Source organism: Diorhabda sublineata, chromosome 3 (assembly GCF_026230105.1).
Source record: "Diorhabda sublineata isolate icDioSubl1.1 chromosome 3, icDioSubl1.1, whole genome shotgun sequence".
NCBI lineage: Eukaryota > Metazoa > Arthropoda > Insecta > Coleoptera > Chrysomelidae > Diorhabda > Diorhabda sublineata.
The window spans coordinates 38,861,766-38,886,504 of NC_079476.1; the positions used below are offsets into that span (position 1 = coordinate 38,861,766).

At 34.9% G+C, this 24,739-nt stretch overlaps 1 protein-coding gene across 1 annotated transcript in view; it reads left to right on the forward strand.

Annotated features, from left to right (window-relative positions):
* The first annotated feature begins 7,998 nt into the window (after positions 1-7,998).
* LOC130442180 (zinc finger protein Gfi-1-like) overlaps positions 7,999-24,739 on the forward strand; it is an 80,862-nt gene continuing 64,121 nt past the window's right edge. Inside the window, exon 1 of the mRNA XM_056776293.1 lies at positions 7,999-8,364. Coding sequence (XP_056632271.1) covers positions 8,199-8,364 — 166 coding nt within the window. The 5' untranslated portion in view covers positions 7,999-8,198. The remainder of the gene's footprint in view (positions 8,365-24,739) is intronic.

Consider the following 24,739-nt stretch of genomic DNA (forward strand, 5'->3'; position numbering starts at 1 on the left):
TAATTTTAGAGTCAAATGGAGGCATAGCTGCTATAAGAAGGTTTCTTTCCCTCATAAAACTTGCCCTTTATCTAATTATAGAATATCCAAGATCAAATTGGTTTCGAAAACAGTTCAAAACAGGAAATTGACAGATTAATTTGAAAATATGTCAAAAATTCAGTTTAAACCTTTTATATTTGTAATTTTTTTTCACCTCTAGTAATTTTAGAGACAAATGGAGGCATAGCTGCTATAAGAAGGTTTCTTTCCCTCATAAAACTTGCCCTTTACCTAATTATAGAATATCCAAGATCAAATTGGTTTCGAAAACAGTTCAAAACAGGAAATTGACAGATTAATTTCAAAATATGTCAAAAATTCAGTTTAAACCTTTTATATTTGTAATTTTTTTTCACCTCTAGTAATTTTAGAGTCAAATGGAGGCATAGCTGCTATAAGAAGGCTTCTTTCCCTCATAAAACTTGCCCTTTACCTAATTATAGAATATCCAAGATCAAATTGGTTTCGAAAACAGTTCAAAACAGGAAATTGACAGATTAATTTCAAAATATGTCAAAAATTCAGTTTAAACCTTTTATATTTGTAATTTTTTTTCACCTCTAGTAATTTTAGAGTCAAATGGAGGCATAGCTGCTATAAGAAAGTTTCTTTCCCTCATAAAACATGCCGTAATCGGCCGTACGTAGACGGACAGAGACGGACAGAGAACGACAGAGACGGATAGAAACAGACAGAAACGGACAGAGACAGACAGAGACGGATAGAAACGGACAGAGACGGACAGAGAACGACAGAGACGGATAGAAACAGACAGAGACGGATAGAAACGAACAGAAACGGACAGAAACAGACAGAAACGGACAGAGACGGATAGAAACGGACAGAGACGGATAGAAACGGACAGAGACGGACAGAGAACGACAGAGACGGATATAAACGGACAGAGACGGACAGAGAACGACAGAGACGGATATAAACGGACAGAGACGGACAGAGACGGATAGAAACGAACAGAAACGGACAGAAACAGACAGAAACGGACAGAGACGGATAGAAACGGACAGAGACGGATAGAAACGGATAGAAACGAACAGAAACGGACAGAAACAGACAGAAACGGATAGAGACGGATAGAAACGGACAGAGACGGATAGAAACGGACAGAGACGGACAGAGACGGATAGAAACGGACAGAGACGGATAGAAACGAACAGAAACGGACAGAAACAGACAGAAACGGATAGAGACGGATAGAAACGGACAGAGACAGATATAAACGGACAGAAACGGACAGAAACAGACAAAAACGGATAGAGACGGATAGAAACGGACAGAGACGGATATAAACGGACAGAAACGGACATAAACAGACAGAAACGGATAGAGACGGATAGAAACGGACAGAGACGGATAGAAACGGACAGAGACGGATAGAAACGGACAGAGACGGACAGAGACGGATAGAAACGAACAGAAACGGACAGAAACAGACAGAAACGGATAGAAACGGACAGCATATCTTTTCGTATAACGATGACGAACTAAAAATCTTATTCGTTCGATATGAAAACGTTTAATCCTGAAAGTTCGAATATCACGTTGTTTTTTTATGATTTTATCATTTGTAGGTATCAATAAAATCTTTTACGACTCATTGTATGTAGACTATCGTCAAAATTCCGAAAATGTATTTCGGTAACGATATTTACAATTTTCGATTTAACGATTTTCCTCCGTAAAGCCTTTGAATTAATCTAAGGATAAATCATCTACTGGATTTTGATAAATTGGGATTTATAGATTATTGATACTTTGAAATGTTTATGATTTCTAAATACTATTTATCAGTCGGATGGGTTAATACTAGGTCGTATAGATTATTTCAACTTGTTTACTTTAATCTATATCTGCTCAAAACCACGTTGACTTATGGAAGAATCTATCACGTCGTGATCACTACACATACGAATGCAAAAGTTTTTATTGAATAATGAAGGTCATATCTATACATTGAGGTACATTTATTAAGAAAACGCAGTTGAAAGTCCATTGTCTATACAACTATTAGAAAGACAACCAAAGGCAAAAGTTTCAAACAATCGAATAAAATCCTACTTTACAAAGAACGAGAAGACCTTCTCGGTTCTAATTGTCTGTGTAATTAATTTGACAGAACCAGCTTCGGGATCGATAGCCCTGCATTGTCGTAATAATCGGCTTCCGTGTACCATTTGATTAAACTTACCAGAACCTACAAGATTTCTACTGCAACTGTACGATTAAAGTGATGCCTCTTTGTTTTTGCTTCTTTCCCGCAGCTGCTCAAAGTGCGAATGGAGGATTCCCGCTGCAGGTTCAGGTCTTGCTAGCGGTTGAATCGCTATAAAATTTGATTCGGTGGTCAAACACACACACTAATTTGGTCAGTATATAGTGCAGCAAGCTAGGTAATGGTGAATATGAAGTCCAGCTCGGTCTTCAGAGTGAAAGGTTTCATTCTTTATTTCTCTTATTGCTGTATCCACCCGTGTTGTAGATGTCACGATTTGAATTGACTTTATTTTAGCCCTCCCTGCTGAAAAAGTTGATCTATCAGAAATCTACTAGTAAAGCCGCCTCCCCACTGGACAAACAATGGACAAACATTGTTTGCCAAACATTTGTCCAAAACTTTTGTTTGACAAACAATGTTCGCCAGTTTTTTGGTGTGGACGCCATTCCATGGAAGGGACGCGTGGACGCCATTTTTTAGATCGAACATTGACTTTCCCTACCACCTGTTTTAGTGTATTTTGAAGTGTTTTTCCGGCGTAATTTTTGGATATAAACATTATTATTAGTATTTTTTTATTGGAAATACTCAGTGGAAAAGTGTGTGTGCGGTTTTTCCGCAAAATGTGTAAAGAGTTTTGGAGCCAGGAAAATTTGATAAAGTTAATTAACGTTTACGAAGGTAAACCTTTATTGTGGGACTAATGATGATGATTATAGAAACAAAATCAAAAGAAGAGATGCATTAGATGACATTGCGAAAGATTTAGGTGTAAATAATGTGGCCGACATTAAAAGAAACATTGAAACTCTTCTGGTGCAATATAGACGAGAGAAAAAGCAACAAATTGTAAGTCCGGGATGGGGGCCACAGAAAAAAAGAAGCCTTGGTGGAGATTAAATTATTTTAACTTTTTGGTTGGCAAATCAATACAATATGCTTACCATCAAGGGCTCCTACACATTGATCGAACTGTGTTTATAGCCCGCAGCAACTAACTCCCATTCTTTGGGTGTTGAAGGTGTCTTTACGTACTCTTTCAAACAGTTTACAATTGCGGTGCAAACCTTCTGAACAATTTTTGAAATGCTTTGCTTAGATACCTTAAATAGGGATCACCAGAAGCCAAAAACCTGAGTGTTATAGCCAGACAAACACAGCCGGCTGTCAAATCATTTCGGAAATCATCGCCACTATGTTCATAAAGCCGTAAAAACAATTGTCTCTGCCACCATCGACGAAAACGACGTTCTTCCATTAAAATATAAGCTGCTGTAATGCAGGCCAGACGACGGTGGCGGTTGAAATCACCCATTGTTTGGTGAAAATGTTTGTCAAACAATTGTTTGTTAAAACTGCATTTTAATCAACGTGTTTGACAATCTTGTTTCCCCGTTGTTTGTTCAATGGAGACGCACCTTGAGACTGACAAAATTTGAATATTGGAAATGGTTCTCCAAAAGATTGGAAAGGGATTTTTATGGTGTTCAGAAACAATTGCGGTGTTTCCTGCGAATACAGCGATAAGAAATAACAGAATTTGCAGAAACCAACAAAATACCTCAAGAAGAATGGGAAAGATATCCGACAGAATTATTTGAAGTAAATAACTGATTCCATATCAGTCAGCAAGAAGTACAAAAAGCCAAGCTATGAAAAATAGAAAGTCACTGCAAGATACCTGATAGATGGAGAACTAGTACAATGATTCCAATGTTTAAAAAATGAGATAAAAAGCGCCCAAATAACTATAGGGGCGTAAACTTATTAGACACAACTTTGAAACTAGTCGCAAAAGTAATAACAAACAAAATTAACGCAATTACATCTTTGTCGGAAGAGCAACAAGGTTTTAGATGCGGAAGGTCATGCGTGGACGCTGTATTCACATTGAGACAAAACCATAGAATATAACAAACCAGCATATCTGTGTTTCATAGACCTTCAGAAAGCTTTCGACCGCATTCAACTTGAAGATGTTATACACATACTATATAATAGAGACATCCCGATAAATATAGCTCAGACCATCGAGAACATCTTCTATTCCCACAACCAAGTCCAAACCAGAATTAATAACAATCTGGATCTAGGAGGCTGAAACTGAAGAAGAAACAGGTTTTAAAACTACCAAACAAGAAGGAAGAAGAAGAAGAAGAATTTTCTGTCAAATAGATACTATGAAGACTGAGTTTTTCTACTGCAAGTTCAGGTCTTGCTAGCGGTTGGATCGCTCCAAAATTTGATTCGGTAATCAAACACACACAAACACACACACACACACACACTAATTTGTCTGCAGTGTCCGCACGATGATGAATTCGCGGATGTCTGATACACTGGAGGACAGCTGTTGGTGTTGACGTTGCACCTCTGTTGCCGTTTCAGCGCCAGCTGCTTAAGTTTCACTTGTGCCACTGTGTTTTGTCAGTCTTCTTCTTTTTCATTAGAGAATCTGATTTCTGTTAGACCTAGAGTCTTTAGGCGCCTATTAAGGTGGCAATTCTTCGACAAAACTCATTTTAATATTCATAATATTCTTGTTACTTAGATAAATGCATGAAATAGATGTTGTTTGGTGAAGGCTCAGGTTCTATAAGTTTATCTCCGTCTACTTTAGCGTGTCTTCTACTTCGCCAAATTTTATAGTTCCATTATAACCGAACAGGACCGACGTCACGGTCCATATCGTGGCCGAGTTCATAACAATATATACCCTGTGGCATAATGGCTCATAATGAGCCACATAATTTTGTCACGGCTGTGAACTTGTAAACTAGCATTAAACGCCACACGTTTGGTGTCATTAAAGACATTGATATTGTTTTTAATCATGTTTTTTTATTAATGATGCGGTTTTATTATCCAGAAATATTAAAATAAATTCACTACTACTATTTTGAAGCTTTAACTGATTTTTAACATCGATATAATCGATTTAATATATTCTGGAACGTCCCTCGTAACGGATTTAGTAGGCAGTCAAACAGTAACGATAACAAGGACTTTAAACCTTTCGCATCCACGAGGAGAGTAGTAGCGGAGAGAGAGTTAAAGGTGGGGCTTCGGCCAGATTTGGGCCAATAAGTGAGAATATGTCCCCACTATATTGTCCAAGAATAATAGAAATTGAGTAGCGACAAGGTCGTGGGACAATCAGATAACAATTAGCGGTGTTTATGTTAATCCAAAGGATGAAAATCCAGTCGATCGCCACTAGATTTTCACAAATTTGATATTAGGCATAAATTTTTATGTGAATATCAATTTTTGCAATTCTCTATACCTACGAATTATTCTAAATATAATATAATAATCACATAACCTTTTTATTTCAATAAAATTTGGTTATGTTAGGTTAGGTTGGTTGTTTGCTTGCTGCTTCTTTCTCTTTTAGTGTTTGATGACCTGCAAAAGGCTTCGACATCGTCAGCATTGATTTATTACGAGGGCTGCTACTTAATTTTTGAGATAGTTTCTTAAAATTTGCTCCATTATGGTAAAAATAAATCATTAGGTGTCAATCAAGGAATATTTGCGATGTAATTCCTTTTTTTTTTTGACCAAAATGAATGTTGTAAACAACTCAAATACCAATCGTATGACAACGCGTTCTGAGTAGGTACGTTCGCCATTGAAAATGTCAAACTTCATTATGGTAAATGTCAGATTTGACATTTGCCATATCATAGAACAAGTTTCATCCACTAAACAAGTGATAATGTTATCAGTAAGTTGATTGCAATCGAATTTGGAGTAGACTGAAGGCTCACGTGACAGTTTCAGCCTATACAGGATGAAAATGTTTACATCAATATTATCTATATTGACTAAATTAATTATTTTTTAAACTGGCTTCACAGTTACAAAGCGAAAATGAGTATGAATAAAAACTATATCGGTAGTTCACTCTTAATGAAGTTCAGTGTGTCCAATAATCAATAATTATCTAATCAGCATATAAATTCGACCAAACAGCAGTTAGATGACACTTTGGTGTGGTAAATTTGGCTAGAGAAATTTGGGATGTTATATTTTCACATGTAGAGTGCTATTTTAAAACCAAACGAAACCTAACCTAACCTGACCCAAAAATATTAAGAGCATACATGTAATACTCCTATATGGACAGTTGGTATGGGAAAAAACGTTGCCGACAATATTCTCTTTCTCTCTCGTTCTTTATATATACCGCGCATGCTTCATGCGCGGAAAACATGCGCAGAACTAACTGAAGCCCTCGAAGGAAAGAGAGAACGATACACTATTTGTTTCACTTAGTCGGAACGGCTATCTAGTATATAAAAATCTATTTTAAGGATGTTTTTAAGTATATTATTGTATTAAAGTGTAAATTAGAGTGTTTTCTGTTTTTTTTTTCACATACCCTGCTTCTTGCTCTTTTGAAATATATGGAAAGCGGTCTATAAGAAAGCGGCACCTTCATAATATTGGACTGGCGAAGTAACGAGGAAATCGCAGATGTAGACGTCATTAAATTTTAGGTTAGGATATAAATATTAAGACAGAAGTTTGAAGTAGTCGTGACAGCAAGGACATTACGTGAAATTGAAAGGGAAGACATTGTTTTAATAGTGGAGATTGGATACTTCGTGGGATATTTATCTAATTAACCCAAAAATGGAAAATCGATGGTTAGACTGTTAATCGAAAGAAGGTTCTTCCAACAACAACAACAAAACTTGAGAACTTTTGGGGTACTTGTTGTAAAAGATTCAAAATATCGATTCTTCCTTCCTTATTCATATTTAACTGCGTTTATCTGGTCTGGAAACGCGCTTCTCATTGCACTCAGGAACGTCGAGCACGATATTTATTCATCTACTTCACGTTCAGGGTTAAGTGAAGGCTCGATACTGTACAACGCGAAAAAAATGCACAATCATTGGTATTTTAATACTAATATGTAATTTATATATACGTAGTTCGATATTAATATTGATTTTTCGTGAAAATGTTTACATATTATAGGATTATATGTATTAAGTATGCTTCTTGTCTTCTCTGTATCCAGTTCTATGACGAAACATTTGAATTGAAAGATTTTAAAAAGCAGTGCGAGAAATAATGGTTTTATCAAGGTCACAAAGAGCTTTATTAACGTTGGGTTAAAACCTAACCAAAATACGATATACCGAATATGGTAAATTTTGTTACTAAGAACGACTAAATTTTTTTGAAGAAAATAGTTTTGTTTCATTAGCAATGAAACAAGCCATTATTATAGAAAAATTAGCATAAATTTGTTACGATACACTGTCTCATCCACCACATTCACCTGATTCGATTCATTATGATGATTTTTAGCTACAAAATTGAGTTGTTGCAAAACAATTTCAAAGAAATTGAGGTTATGACAGATGTATTATTTTCATACAAAAACCGTGTAGATTAAATTGAAAAACAAAAATTAAATTCACTTTTCAAAGAAAAATAAATAATTTTTATGCGGTTATTTTGATTTAAAACTGTTTCTTTAAAAGGTTTTAATCGAAATCATAACCGATGTCAAAAATTCCAACTAAACTGTTTACTATTTCATTCATTAAATCCATCCTAGCGATAGGAGGAGCTACTCGATTACTCTCCACCCATTTCCCGTAAATCCTATGAGCATAAGACTCACTGTTGCTTGTGGTTCGTTTAGAGCGGCCACCTCTTCCATTTTATTCCACTTCAGTATGTGGATTTCGATAACCAGTAGTGCATCGTCGGTAGATAATGGGGACACACGCATAAGATAACACACACTTTTCGTCTTGATTTACACACAAATCGTGCATATACTTCTTAAGTGACAACCCCTACAAACCAGATTTTGATTTCACCAGTGATACTATCTCGATTTGGAACCGATTTTTTTTTTAGTGATGTTGATAATATTATAATTTTCTCGTCGAAAATGACTTTAGAGTTAAGTACGCATCCTACGATGCCGCTGGACTTTAGTAATTGTTCCAACAGGGACGATTCTGGAAGCCCCGAAGTGAACGTATCAGATTCGCCCAATTCGAGCCCGCCGGCGGGCAGTAGCGCATTTACCATTGTCACCCCAAAAGGAAGAGAAGGTAAGTGGAAAGATCATTCTAATTCCTATTAAACAGGAAAATTGTTTATCGATGATATCCATTCGTATAAAGTTTCTTCGGTAGGTTGCGGTGGACATTGAGGTTATGTTTCGCTTTCTTCTATCTTGGGGTAGTTTCTGAATCAAGTAAAATCAACCCTGGGTACGTGCAGTTCATATGTAACCTTGGAAAGTGTTTATTTTGTCCCTGGGTATATTTAATGTTGCAAATAAGACAAAAAGTTATTGAAATCGGTTGTTTAAAATCGACATTAGGATCAAAACTTAAAATAATCAGTCAACATCGAGAATTGCTACTTAAGTTTTGAAATATTTATAATTAGATATGATTTTATTAATATCAATACACTTTTGAACGCATTTGAACCAATTTTCGAAGTATTTTTTCCATTCCGATCGAGTTAGATACCAAAAAATGTGATTTAAACTATGACCACGCATTTTAGTTTTTATCTACGGGAATAATAAGTAATCGTTGGGTACCGAACAAGGATTTAAAGCCAATAACCAATTCGATGTTTTGACTGTTGAAAAACGGCTTCCATCGAGTTTTTAAAACACGTCAACGCTGGTGTTGAGCTGTTGAGCGATTGTCGAATTATGCGGTAACCAAATCGAACAATTCCATGCAATAACGAGTGGAATTAATGCCTCAAAGTCACGGTATGTCACATAAAGATCTGGCAATATTAGTTTCGATGTTTTCAGCCGATTTTGGTCGACCTACATGAAGATCATCCTGTAGCTAAGAGCGATTACCTTTGAATTCGGAAAACCATCGAAACACGGTGGTTCCAGTTGGTGCTTCATCAACAAAAGTCCAAGCGACTTGATCGACACACTGCCGTTGGTTTAATCCGCGTCGAAAATTCGTTTCTAGTCAATAATCTGGCTGATTAAGAATTATCTTAATTTTATTAATATCCGACGAAATCTTGAATCAAATTATGATTATTAAATGTATTTAGTAGAAGTGTTTATACGTTATTTATAGAAACTCTTTCGTTTTAATTCCGTATAGATGGAAAACGGAGCTCTGTCTGCACAGGCAATCCCTCGCAATCTTCTGTAATAAATCGAATATCGGGAACGGAGCTTTGCCAATCGCCGTTTCCCTGGAGATATATCGTATTACCTGACACCATATCATAATTAGGATCAAGCTGGTTGGGTACTGACACCGCTCCCAGATTAAATCTAGACGCGGTATCGGCAAAGATTTCAAGTTTATTGGAAAAAGTTCTCTATACTTCAGACGAGGTTCTTTAATATGTAATCGGAAGTAAGATTTCACGTAGTTTGATGTATCGCTCAACTTTCAGAAGTGATTGGTTTACGAGGTCTCCTCTTTCATGTACGAAATGATATGTAAAAGTTCGTTTAAGAAGTAGGTACAAAAAATCTATTACATTTCACTATTATTGATCTGTACAAATTATTTTCTTATTAATCATTCGTTGGACGAAGTAAAACCCTTCGTTTTATTGTAAAATGGTGGTCGAAAATGTCTTTAGAAACCAGCACAAGCTGAAAAGCACCAAAAAAGCTCGTGATGTCAATTTGGTGGGTTTGCAAAGTTGTTGTACTTTTTGAGCTTGAGATTTTTCAATCAAACGATCGATTCTGATGTTTACTATCAACAATCGATGGAACTGGATGAAAAAATTGGAAAAAAACGATCAAATTTATCAAATCGGGGAGTTTGATAAACCTTTGACAACTCTGATTACCATTTATTTCGAAGTTTGCACTTTAATCGCACTTGGTTCAGGTTTTTGCTGATAAGGTCCAGAAATTTTATAAGCGCGGAATCACGAAGCTGAAAGAAAGATAGCAAAAAGTCATTGGGCAAAATGGAACATATATAGTTGATTAAAAACTATTTTTTGTTAAAAACCAATCGACTAAGCAATATATAAAGGTTTAAGACGATGTCTCGTTCCTTGAGAAACACCTTGGTGTTGTTGAGTGGAAATCTTCAGCAGCTCCGTTCCCCCCTGAATCCAAAGTACCTCGAACAACTGCAAATTTTAAATGACTCATAGTAACAACAACAGAAAAACACCAAGCGCGGATCCAGGGTCATGGGGGTCCCAAAATCCTGATTAATTAACTTGGTTTTTTTGTTTATTATAAAAAGGCGTCAGTTGGAATATGTAAAAGTACGAATATTTCGAAAATCAAAACAATACCTAATAAAACAGAAATAAAATGCTCAGGATATTCAAGACGGAGAAGTAGAAAAATCTGACATAAACTAATTGATATGAACCAAGTCAAATTAATCGAAAACAGAACCTGGAGTCGGTCTAAGGCTCTATGGGTAATCGACTCAGGAGTTGGTCTACTCGAAAGAATCAAATGTCTAGTAAACCATTTCCGGGATAGAAGATAAAGTTGAACTAGCAAGGGAAGGCAAGGCAATCGTTGGAATAGTTCGAAAGAACGCTCTTTTAAATGAACGATTCAAAAGAATCGATTTTCGATGCACTTGCCCGTCTACGGGACTCAGTCGCACCTCGGCATCAAGATCCTACTCTCGAGTAGTTATATTTTGTGGGTAAATGTCCCCATGGATCCGCCCTTGAAAAACACATTATCTTATTTTTTTGAAACCCGAATTGTTTCTTTGAGACCTAACCTAACCTAACCTAACCTAACCTAATCAAAAATCAGTTTTATTGTTGCAAATTCAAACTTGTTTGCCACAACTTCTGCTCCAGATGAATTATTTGTAATGTGTTCCAAAGGAAAGACTAAATTCTCGCAAATATTTTTTATTGTTTCAGTTTTTCTTTATATTTGTTATTTTGATTTGATTCCTGGATTTAAAATAAAACTTTTTCTATGGTTTCTCAATTTCTTTTTCTAAATTGCTCCCAACATTTGCAAAAAATTCAGTGCTCCCAGATTTGTTTTTGTGTATTGTTTACTGCCAGTATAATACCATCTGCAGATGTCACGAATTGGTTCTCTAAACAGCAAATAGTCAATTTGTACTATCATAAAATTCCGTACTTCACTAGTAACTAGTTACTGTTCTAGTAGACTTTTTGAATTATTTTAGGTTAAGAAACTAATCACTCTCTGCTCGCTCCGTTCAGCTATTACCGAACGTATCTATTGACTGTCAAAAAAACTGACTTATGACAAGTGACAACCGCGAGGTTATATGTCAAAACAATAGGACTATTTAATATCAATCTATATTAGAAATTTTAATATTAGAAATCAGCTGTGCCTAAGACTTGGTTAATTTTTATAAACTCTTTATTATTTATATTTTACCAAGAATGAATAAAATCCATGTTTGATATAAACAGATCAATATATCAAACAAAAATTACACTTACAAATTACAATATAATATATATAAAAACAAAACAGTTATTTAATAAGTATTTACAAAATTTCTTTATATACAGGCTTGCAAACCAACTCAGAATCCCACCAAGTCTGGACCAATAACGGCTTCCAAGCTAGGGCAAGAGTTTTATATATTTGGCCCAAGTCTGAGCAAATCGTAAAATTCTATATGGATTACTTACATGTTGCCCAAATTACGCCGCGAAGCTAAATGCCAAAGAAAAGTTTGGTAATTAACTTTAGATCAACATAAATTTGTTTTTCGTACACCAATTTTGAACAAATATAACCTAAAATGTTGCTCCAGGTTAAGCTGAAGAAATTAGTGAAAGTTTTATGAAAATCCGTCTAGTGCTTTCAGAAATTAACGCGTACAAACAAACAGACAAACATTCTTTTCAAAACTTGTATTTTTGTGTTCAGCTACAATTCCTTTATCACCTAGAACCATTTTTTTTGGAAAACAAACCAAGGGACAGACACGCCGATTCTTCAGTTTTATTATAATAGAAGATAAAACCTTTCCCCATAAGAAGTTTTCAACAACAATTTAGTAAAAAAAGAATAATTTTAATCAATTTTTTGGTTAGGTTAATGAAATTTTGTATTTATAAATTTCGTTTCGAAATAACAGAGCAAACGATCCATAAGCTCTGAAATATCGTGTACAGACCGGCGATGAAATGGAATGTGAAACTGACGAAACAGAGTAATGTGGGGAAAACTAATTATTTTTTCGTCAATTTCAATTAACGCCAACAAAATGCAATTCAGCGCCTCACTTCAAAGAGAATCTAATATAGAAATCAAATTATTTTAGCATTGTAATCTCGGACTGATCTGCTTTCATCATAATATTATTTTATTAATGTATTTTTTATAAACTACTGAAACTTTAAATTTGTTACAAATATAGTTATTTATCCAACTAGTGAGTGAAGTAATACTTTTATTCACGAGTAGGACGGTTTGATCTACGACGACAATTCCTACGAATGAAAAAAAAAGTTACTTTACTCACGAGTTTCATATAAACATTTTTCTACGTTCAATTTTTATTTTGTAACAGTAATATTAAAAGTACAACTATTAATTGGCAAAATTTAACGAGTTCAAAGGAATAACATCGTCTGTAGTTGTTTTGGATTTCAACCCACCGTGCGCATAAGATCCAAAACTTTTGAACAATATAATGTACTTAATATTTGTAATGTCATTCGTTGTTATTCATTAATTTAGACAAAACTTCGAATAAAACAAATAATTTCTGAAAATTATGCAAAATCATCGAAGTGAAACTGTCAACTGTCAACATTGAAGTGGCTAGAGTCACTCCAGAGCGTCCCGAAAGCGTTTTGCAGTACGGAACTGTCACTTTCACTACATGGAACACTCAAAACGCAACTTTCGGTATATAAATGAATACAGAACGAAAGTCCTTGTTTGGCACCCAATGATTTAAAATTTTTACAGATCAAACATAAATCAACGTTTTTCTACGATTGGAAAAGCGGTTGATGCGTTTAAATCACATATTTGAAAGAATTAAAGGACAGTTTTAGTGTTCCAAGGCGTATTCCACGACATTCCAACACCAAATATTCACATTTTTCCACTTTCTTTAACTAAAAAGAGCCTCAAGCTTTCGATACGCGTTGAAAGACAATTAGAGGTCTTTTGTTAACTTTTGTACCTCCTACCACACATTTTTTGTGTCTAATACTAAAATTTTATTTTATTGTACTAATAAGTGAATTAATAATTTGGATACTCAGAGTTGAAGTTTCGTTGATTGTGTACAAAGTTGAAGGGTTAATTGAAGTTTTGTTTCTGTGAGACCACTAAGAAGATTTAAGCAAATTTTGCTGCATCATTTCCTCCGAAAGAAACGTCTTTGTGACGCATAATCGCGTCTCCAAACCTCATCTAAGCTGTTTACTAATAATTGACGAAAATACAGCTGCCGAAATAAATCCTTTGACGGTTAAATATCTTAAGTGGGCTTTTGTTCTTTACATTTTTTCCCGACGGTAATTATCATATGATAAAACGACATTTGTTCTAATAAATCAATTTATAAGAAGCCGGGTTAATTAAGTCTGATTTTTGACATCCTTCATTCTCACTGAAAAACAAACGGATAATTGAGTTTAATTGATTGCGTATAGATTAAAATTTCGAAATTTTATGGGAACGTTCCGTTTCGAAGTCAATGGCATTGTACGAGACGTACTAGGTGTAAAAAGTTAAAGTTCCAGTCTCAGATCGGATCAAACATCAACAACTAGATATAAAGAGGTGTTATTTTGAACAGCCCGCTATTTCGGTAAATGTCACTTTTGAAGCTGTCATTTTTTGACATTTGACAAGTAGAAACTACGCCATTAATGAAAATGCAAAGATACACGCTTCAACAACGCATTGAAATTATTAAAATTCACTATAAAAATGGTGAAAGTTTGGCAGAGACGGTTCGTAAAACTAAAACATTTTTGGGTCGACGTGAAGCACCTTTTCGGACCGCAATACAGAAATTGGCGGAAAAATTTGAGCTGTCGGGACAAGTTAGTGATGTGAAGAATAAAACCCGTGCACGTCGCTCAAGAACAACTGAGAATATTGCTGCTGTAGCCCAAAGTGTTGAAGAAAACCCAGGTTGGTCCATTCCTCGTCGTTCTTTGGAATTAGCCATTCCACAAACGTCATTACACCGTATTTTGCCGGCCGATCATCAACAACGTCGGGTCTTTGCTGATTGGGTCCTTGAAATGCATGAAAATGATCCGGAATTTCATCAATAACTGATGAGGCCCATTTCCACCTTGGTGGTTACGTCAATAAACAAAATTGTTGAATCTGAGGCTCGGAAAACCCAAGATTTATTGTTGAAAATCCTCTCCATCCTCAACGCGTGACTATTTGGTGCTGTTTATGGTCTGGCGATGTCATTGGACCTTATTTTTTCGAATATGAGGCTGGAGCAACAGTTACGGTGAATAGATTGCGCTATCGAGAGATGATTAATGATTTTTTATGGCCGGAATTGGATGGTATTGATTTGGACAACGTTTACTTTCAACAATACGGCGCTACGTGCCACACAAGCAACGAAACCAACGATCTTTTACGGGAAAAATTTCCGGACCGTGTTATCTCTCGAAGAGGTGATCACAATTGGCCACCGAGATCTTGTGATTTAACACCTTGCGACTTTTTCCTTTGGGGCCACGTGAAAGATAAGGATATGGTCCTGTAAGCGCAGTCGTGGCGGCCATATATCCGCCCCATGATCGAATATAAAGCAACCGTCTACAGCACTTAACACGATTATCTCCTTAGCTCCAGACCTGCGAACAGTCAATTCTCAGATACTGCCAGTTACAAGTGTAGATTCAGCCCCAGTAATACCGTTTATGTCAATACAGACATAACCCCCATCACAAACCGTCTAAATTACCTGCTATGTAATTAGTGCCATCGAATCAAATAACTACGCTGCCAAAGAAACCACTAGCTTAACAATATAAGGCCCCTCGATTCAAAACACAAGAGGAAACTTCCGTATCCGCCCCTTCGGCTGCTAGCAACAGCGCACCAAGACCTCCTTGAAATCTACCTCAACCTTCTTAACAACTCTCCCATATCCATTTGATAAAACCATTTCTCAACACTTCGTCGATCGTCGGTGCTGCAGGTTTCTGCGGTTGCCTTTCTAACCTGGTGAACTGAGAATGATGCTGTACCCCATTTAAATTTTTCAAAAAAAGGAACCTGGAATTGGCAACAAAAAACTCACTAAAAACAGTCCTCAAACCAGGAAAAACCATTTTAACTGTCACTTTTCTTCCTTTCCTCCCAGGATATTAGTTCCTTTTAAATCACACAATCTCGATTGAGGTTATGTTCAGTAATGCTTGAAGATGCCTCAATTTCACATGATGATCTTGTTTTATCAGTTCCAGCACTGCGTCTATGTTTGTCATTTCACTAGTTTTTGGATAATTAGAAGATGCAACAAATAATTTAGTTAACACCATTCATTCATTTTAAATGACACAATCTCAATTAAGGTTATGTAGATGTCACTATTATCTAGTGAACAACATTATTTCCATTCAAATGTCACAATCTCGATTGAGGTTATGTTTAGTAATGCTTGAAGATGCCTTCATTTCACTGTTACGATCTTTTTCAATTATTTCAAGCTCAGCGTCTATGTTTTTCATTTTACTAGTTTTTAACAGGCGTGGAAGATGCCACAAATAATTAGCGAACACCATTCATTCATTTTAAATGACACAATCTCAATTAAGGTTATGTAGATGTCACTATTATCTAGTGAACAACATTATTTCCATTCAAATGTCACAATCTCGATTGAGGTTATGTTTAGTAATGCTTGAAGATGCCTTCATTTCACTGTTATGATCTTTTTCAATTATTTCAAGCTCAGCGTCTATGTTTTTCATTTTACTAGTTTTTAACAGGCGTGGAAGATGCAACAAATAATTAGTGAACACCATTCATTCATTTCAAATGACACAATCTCAATTAAGGTTATGTAGATGTCACTAGTATCTAGTGAACAACATTATTTCCATTCAAATGTCACAATCTCGATTGAGGTTATGTTTAGTAATGCTTGAAGATGCCTTCATTTCACTGTTACGATCTTTTTCAATTATTTCAAGCTCAGCGTCTATGTTTTTCATTTTACTAGTTTTTAACAGGCGTGGAAGATGCCACAAATAATTAGCGAACACCATTCATTCATTTTAAATGACACAATCTCAATTAAGGTTATGTAGATGTCACTAGTATCTAGTGAACAACATTATTTCCATTCAACTGTCATAATCTCGATTGAGGTTATGTTTAGTAATGCTTGAAGATGCCTTCATTTCACTGTTATGATCTTTTTCAATTATTTCAAGCTCAGCGTCTATGTTTTTCATTTTACTAGTTTTTAACAGGCGTGGAAGATGCAACAAATAATTAGTGAACACCATTCATTCATTTCAAATGACACAATCTCAATTAAGGTTATGTAGATGTCACTAGTATCTAGTGAACAACATTATTTCCATTCAACTGTCATAATCTCGATTGAGGTTATGTTTAGTAATGCTTGAAGATGCCTTCATTTCACTGTTATGATCTTTTTCAATTATTTCAAGCTCAGCGTCTATGTTTTTCATTTTACTAGTTTTTAACAGGCGTGGAAGATGCCACAAATAATTAGCGAACACCATTCATTCATTTTAAATGACACAATCTCAATTAAGGTTATGTAGATGTCACTATTATCTAGTGAACAACATTATTTCCATTCAAATGTCACAATCTCGATTGAGGTTATGTTTAGTAATGCTTGAAGATGCCTTCATTTCACTGTTATGATCTTTTTCAATTATTTCAAGCTCAGCGTCTATGTTTTTCATTTTACTAGTTTTTAACAGGCGTGGAAGATGCAACAAATAATTAGTGAACACCATTCATTCATTTCAAATGACACAATCTCAATTAAGGTTATGTAGATGTCACTAGTATCTAGTGAACAACATTATTTCCATTCAAATGTCACAATCTCGATTGAGGTTATGTTTAGTAATGCTTGAAGATGCCTTCATTTCACTGTTACGATCTTTTTCAATTATTTCAAGCTCAGCGTCTATGTTTTTCATTTTACTAGTTTTTAACAGGCGTGGAAGATGCCACAAATAATTAGCGAACACCATTCATTCATTTTAAATGACACAATCTCAATTAAGGTTATGTAGATGTCACTAGTATCTAGTGAACAACATTATTTCCATTCAACTGTCATAATCTCGATTGAGGTTATGTTTAGTAATGCTTGAAGATGCCTTCATTTCACTGTTATGATCTTTTTCAATTATTTCAAGCTCAGCGTCTATGTTTTTCATTTTACTAGTTTTTAACAGGCGTGGAAGATGCCACAAATAATTAGCGAACACCATTCATTCATTTCAAATGACACAATCTCAATTAAGGTTATGTAGATGTCACTAGTATCTAGTGAACAACATTATTTCCATTCAACTGTCATAATCTCGATTGAGGTTATGTTTAGTAATGCTTGAAGATGCCTTCATTTCACTGTTATGATCTTTTTCAATTATTTCAAGCTCAGCGTCTATGTTTTTCATTTTACTAGTTTTTAACAGGCGTGGAAGATGCCACAAATAATTAGCGAACACCATTCATTCATTTCAAATGACACAATCTCAATTAAGGTTATGTAGATGTCACTAGTATCTAGTGAACAACGTTATTTCCATTCAAATGTCACAATCTCGATTGAGGTTATGTTCAGTAATGCTTGAAGATGCCTCAATTTCACATGATGATCTTGTTTTATCAGTTCCAGCACTGCGTCTATGTTTGTCATTTCACTAGTTTTTGGATAATTAGAAGATGCAACAAATAATTAGTGAACACCATTCATTCATTTTAAATGACACAATCTCAATTAAGGTTATGTTTAGTATCTCGATTGAGGTTATGTTTAGTAATACTTGAAGATGCCTTCATTTCACTGTTACGATCTTTTTCAATTATTTCAAGCTCAGCGTCTATGTTTTTCATTTTATTAGTTTTTAACAGGCGTGGAAGATGCCACAAATAATTAGCGAACACCATTCATTCATTTTAAATGACACAATCTTAATTAAGGTTATGTTTAGTATCTCGATTGAGGTTATGTTTAGTAATACTTGAAGATGCCTTCATTTCACTGTTACGATCTTTTTCAATTATTTCAAGCTCAGCGTCTATGTTTTTCATTTTATTAGTTTTGAACAGGCGTGGAAGATGCCACAAATAATTAGCGAACACTATTCATTCATTTCAAATGACACAATCTCAATTAAGGTTATGTAGATGTCACTAGTATCTAGTGAACAACATTATTTCCATTCAACTGTCATAATCTCGATTGAGGTTATGTTTAGTAATATGAAGTTGATAACGGAAATGTCAATGGGAGTCAGAAAGAGTTGGTATCGCGTAAATATGAACAGCAACCCTGGTAGTTAAGTAAAAACTAACTTTTCAAAGCACATAAATACCTTTAAGTCACAATTTACATAATGAGTTTTCTACCTCGGCAAGAACAGCAGTAAGAAACTCGCTTTAATTTATTTTCGTGTACATACTTTTTGCCACTGTTTGAGATATTCATTCAAATGATATGGTTCAAAATATCATAATAATGTGCATGGAATATTTAACTACAATATTCAATATGCTAAGAATTTATATTGAAATATAGGTTAGTTTAATTGTTTATACACTTTCAATGATAATTATCGCCATATTTCAAAGTATTTACACCAATTATTCAAAGTAACATTCTCATTAATCAATTTATATTTATTTGGGAAACAGTAGGAAAATCAGTGCAGTAGTTTTTGAAATACACAGACACATAAAAAATGTGCTGTAGAACTATTATTATAATATGAAAAACTCAACCAGATGCGAACGGCAAAAAATTGAAATCCAAGTATGACGCATGTATCAAAATAAAAACCAAAGTTAAATCTTTTTCTTTCAAAGAAATGAAACGGTATTAAGTTTCACGTATTTCATCCGGAAACAATGACTTATAAATAAACATGTGATGCACTTGTTGTCGAATGATTTTCAATCATGGGAGAATCCGGAAAATTTTGTAAAGGAATTTATTCAAATTAAATTATTATTTTAGAAAATATATGAGTCCATAGCAAAAATTAAACCAGTATGCAGCGATACTCATGTCCGGAATTAAATATCATCATTAAAAATCATTCACAGAGTAGCAAAAAGCACTTTCCAGTCAATATACCCTCAAATATATCGATTTAAATTGGCAAGTGATTGTGCATTTTTTTTGAATTGTCAAATATTGAGCCCTTAACTAATTAAGTCGCACAACCCGTACCCCAGAAGGAAAGGGCATATCGGAGATGCGACTCAATGACTCAATAAGGGTATTATAGACTGTTAGGAGATGGATAAATTCAGTTCTTTAGAATCTGATCTCAGCACAAAACAGGAGGACTCCCATTTCAAGGAATTGTCCACAACAGGTTACAGATTCGAAACTTTCGAGTCTGTTATGAATCACCGACCTTTGGAAGGCACTTTGATAACTACACCAAAACCTTTGGAAAGCTTGAAGAAACCGAAATTGTGAGTGTTGTGGTGTAAATCATACAGTCAAGTTTCTTGGTTCATCTGGACATTAAAAAACTTGATGGAATTCATCAGTTTACTGTTATATCCCTTCAAATACTTCGATAGATTATTAACTATTCCACCATCACTATTTTTCATGTGATTTATAACAATCTCTTAGTTTTTTTTTATTATTTCAAGTTGAAATTTTGCTAATAATAAATAGGGAACAAAAATATCTGATAAATCTTTCATATCATGTTGGAATTTCTAGAACCGTTGATCATATGCGTAGTAAACACACTATACCAACTCTCTCAGTTACACTGTCTGGTCTTTCGAGCCGGTTATCAAAAACAGACATTTGAAAATCTGGTTCTTCGAGCCGGTTATTAATCAACGACGTTTGGAAGGCTCCAAGGACCAAATAAAGTCATTTCAAGTGTTGTTGTATGATATACAATAAAAAATAAAGAGAAGAAACAAAATAGGGTCTAGTACTGACCCTTGGGGCACTCAAAATTCTATTGGCTTGCAAGATGAATTAATCATCTAGTCTAATTTTGCCTTTTTGCGGATTATAAACTATTAATATTTGTAAACATACATCTAAATGAGGTCTTATCTTTTTTCACCTGTTGAATACAGTTTCTCCAGTTTTCAGCGGTTACATTTTTAACTTTAGTCTATATCAAATCGATCATATAACTGTTTGAAGTGGGTACATTATTATTTTGTCACCAACGTATTCTTTTGAACTTGTTACAAATTCTAACAATGATTGAACTTCGGTTTTATCGGAAGGAAAATCCAAGCTGGAGTCCGAAATATTCTTGACTGCTAAAAACACACATTCTGGTATCCGTTCGAATAATTTACCTTTATTAAAAAGAGCTTTCGTGCAGTATTTTTTGAACCATCCACCCATCCTTTATTAGCTGTATCATGGGTGTCTCAACTGGCGTTTCTTTTGAGTGAAAACCCCAAACGATGTAGAGTACGCCACAAAGATGTAGTGGAACCATAAGTTTCCCGTGAAAGTGACAATTGGGTGATATACCGTGTGGTATGTGTCGAAGGGTTTTCGAAAGGTTAGTTTTTATAAATGACGGTCAGTTCTACGATTTATTTGAATACAAAGTTGTTAGATAACTCGTTATATAATTCTTCTGGTTCCGGTTGAATTGTTAGATGTACGCCAATGGAGAAAAATCGTAGATATCGCATATGTTTTAATAATTTTTTTTGTCACAATATTGTCATTTCGTTCTTTTTACAAAGTCAACATGTGGCTCCCATTCAATAGTTCATTTTCTGTGTGAACTACATTCAATTGCATTTAGACATCGAGTTTTTATTACTATTTTGTGATCATTTTTAGAAAGTTTCCGTATTAATTGACGAAATTTATTATTAAATTGATAAAATAAAAATAAACGCATGGAAGAATCAATATTTAATTATTTTTCTCCCTCAATACATAAGTTAGTTAACTTGAATCTGCCTCCAAGTCAAATTAGTCCTATAGAAATATATTAAGTATACGAGGATGGTTCCAAAAGTATCTAGCCTGATCTAGAGAAGACATTAGATGTTAATGAAAGGCATTAACTCAACCAAAATAAAAGCTAAACTAGATTCAACTTTGAGTGGGATTGCTCCTTCGTTATAAAGAGTAAAATATTGGGTAACAGAGTGTAAACGAGGCCGTACGACCTGCGAAGGCCTTCATCTCAGTTGAAGAAAAACCACAAGACAATATTGAATAGTCTTGGACTGAGAGTGCGCGAGCTGGTAGACATAATAGGCATTCAAAAAAGTTAAAATTTGGAAATGAGAAAGGTGTGTGCAAGATGGATGTCGCGTTTGCTGACAATGGAAGAAAAACAGCATCTTGAAGATGTTTTTATCGAGTGTTTTGTAATGTTCCATAGAAACAAAGCCTAAATTTACACACAAAGCAAAAGAACAATCGAAACAATGGACTGAAAAGGGAGAACCGGCTCCAAAGAAGACAAAGCATAAATCGAGCAAAAACGGCCGCGTTTGGCTAAGAAAAAAGTGTTGGTTCATCAAGATTTAGCACCAGCTCACAAATCCGTTATTGCAATGGCCAAAATTAATGATTTCAAGTCTGAATTACTACTTCATGCGCCCTATTCGCCAGATTTAAGCCTCTCGGACTATTGTTGCAGTCTTTAAAAAATGACTAGTTGATCAAAGATTTTCCAACAATGATCTCGGCATATTCTTATCATGAAAAGGGTATCAAACTATACATAAAGTAAAAATGGTTGTATCTATGAAAAAATAGTTGAAAGAGTAATTGAAAATGGTAATACCACAAACTTTCTGTCAGTTCCTTTGGGACGCGCGCCGCTATTACTTTCACAGCTTCAACAGATTCAAATCTTGCTCCTTTCGATGCAGATTTGACCTTAGGGAAGAGGTAGAAATCGCAAGGTGCTAGAACCGGTGAATATGGTTGTTCTTGGCTAAAAACATCTTGACGGAGACGCACTTTTCGGATGTTTCATAAAAATTCGAATTGAAAGCTTAAATGATCGAGAAACTTGAGATGTGGGTCTATAGACGCATCCTGAAGATACCAAGAATCACCAACGACGATGTACCAAGACGCATTGGTCGTAAAAGAAAGCTATTGACAATTATTAAACAGAAATCTAAACCTACACGTCAAAATAGGATTCATGGAATGTTATGTGTGGTCAGAATTGATGTACGGAGTGGAAACTTGGACCTTGAAAGCTCAAATGATCAAAAAACTTGAGATGTGACTCTATAGACATCCTGAAGATACCCCGGACTCACAGAATTACCAATGACGAAGTACCAAGACTCATTGGTCGCTAAAGAAAGCTGTTGACAATTATTAAACAGAAATCTAAACCTACACGTCAAAATAGGATTCATGGAATGTTATGTGAGGTTAGTACTGCTGCAAGGAGTGGAAACTTGGACCTTGAAAGCTCAAATGATCGAGAAACTTGAGATGTGACTCTATAGACATCCTGAAGATACCCCGGACTCACAGAATTACCAATGACGAAGTACCAAGACTCATTGGTCGCTAAAGAAAGCTGTTGACAATTATTAAACAGAAATCTAAACCTACACGTCAAAATAGGATTCATGGAATGTTATGTGAGGTTAGTACTGCTGCAAGGAGTGGAAACTTGGACCTTGAAAGCTCAAATGATCGAGAAACTTGAGATGTGACTCTATAGACATCCTGAAGATACCCCGGACTCACAGAATTACCAATGACGAAGTACTAAGACTCATTGGTCGCCAAAGAAAGCTGTTTACAATTATAAAGATAAGAAAAACATCTTAAATAGGATACATCTTATGCAACCACAACAAATATCTAATGCTACAGAACCTAATGCGGGTTTATTTTGCGAGGGACGGAGACCCATTTAAAAACGTGGTCGCCGACTTTCAATGAGAAGACGGCATGAGAGAAGAAGAAGAAGAAGAAGCCCAAATTATTTCAAAACTTGTGTTTAAAAAAGAAGAAGAATGAATGGTTAATTTTTCCCATGCGCTTAATGAGAAAATAAATTAAGTTCATTTCTAACATTTGTCGAATGTTACTTATCAGTTTATTTGATCAATTTTTAGTAAATAAAAGTTGCACGTACCAGTGAGAGGCGGTTACTTTTGAAGGGTTATCTATTTATTTGCATTTAATTTCATTGGTATATCAGTTGACAGGGTATTTGATGTATTTATGATCGCGTTATGTATTTGAGGGCCGTCAAAGCTGTAAATCAAATATTAAAGTAAGGTTTAATGAAAATATTTTATCTCAATATAATTTATAGGAAATTTAAACCTAATTCACTAGATTAGTGTTCATTGCAAATATTCATTTTAATAAAAAAACGTCAGCTACGGATATTAAATTAAATTTTTCGAATTGAAAAACACCATTCAATAAATTCTGTTAAGACCGCAGAAAAATAATTTTTTTCACGGTGCCGAAATATTTTGACTTTCTCTGTATTTTTCAAGTATAATGCTGCACCATAAAGTCTCGGAATGGTTCCCAAGATTGTACCTGAAGATATTTGAGTGCTGTGATGATATTCTCACGAGTAATTTGGGGTCGAAGATCTAGGTATTGACATGCACATTGCCATCAGATATTTATCGCCTCGTCGAGATATTCATTTCGTCGTTTTTTGAGATATCAAGTCGCGTATGACTTCCTGGGATATCTGTAGTACACCGTAGTTACCGAACGAAGTCATACGTCATTTGTCATACGTCAGTTGTCATGGCATCTCAAAGAATGATTAAATCGACGGAATTCCAGCTGCAGATCAAAATTGATCACTCCTTGTCTTTCTGCCCATGTAATCCCAATTTCCATTTCCAATTTTGAGGCCTATAAAATTATTTTTTATAACAATGTGTCAAGTCAAAACATTGCAGCAAAATGACGGGAACTATTTTCTTGTGATCCCGGACATCATTTAAAACATCGTACAAATCGTACTCGTAGACAGAATCCGTAAGCGTTTTTTTTTTATACCGTGTATTATTAAAATAACGAATCGCAAGAAAAGATTTAGTAATGTTGTGAAATTATAATAATCATTAATTTAGTTGGTTGCTGGATTTTATTATCGTTCTATCAGAATTTGTTTCATTCAACTATTTTTAAGAATAATTATACAGGTAGAGAGACATTGCATAAGATGCCGGTATTATACGATGTGGTTCGGTTCGAGTCACGTGACCTTTCAGACATTGGGTCGAAAAATCGATGTTAA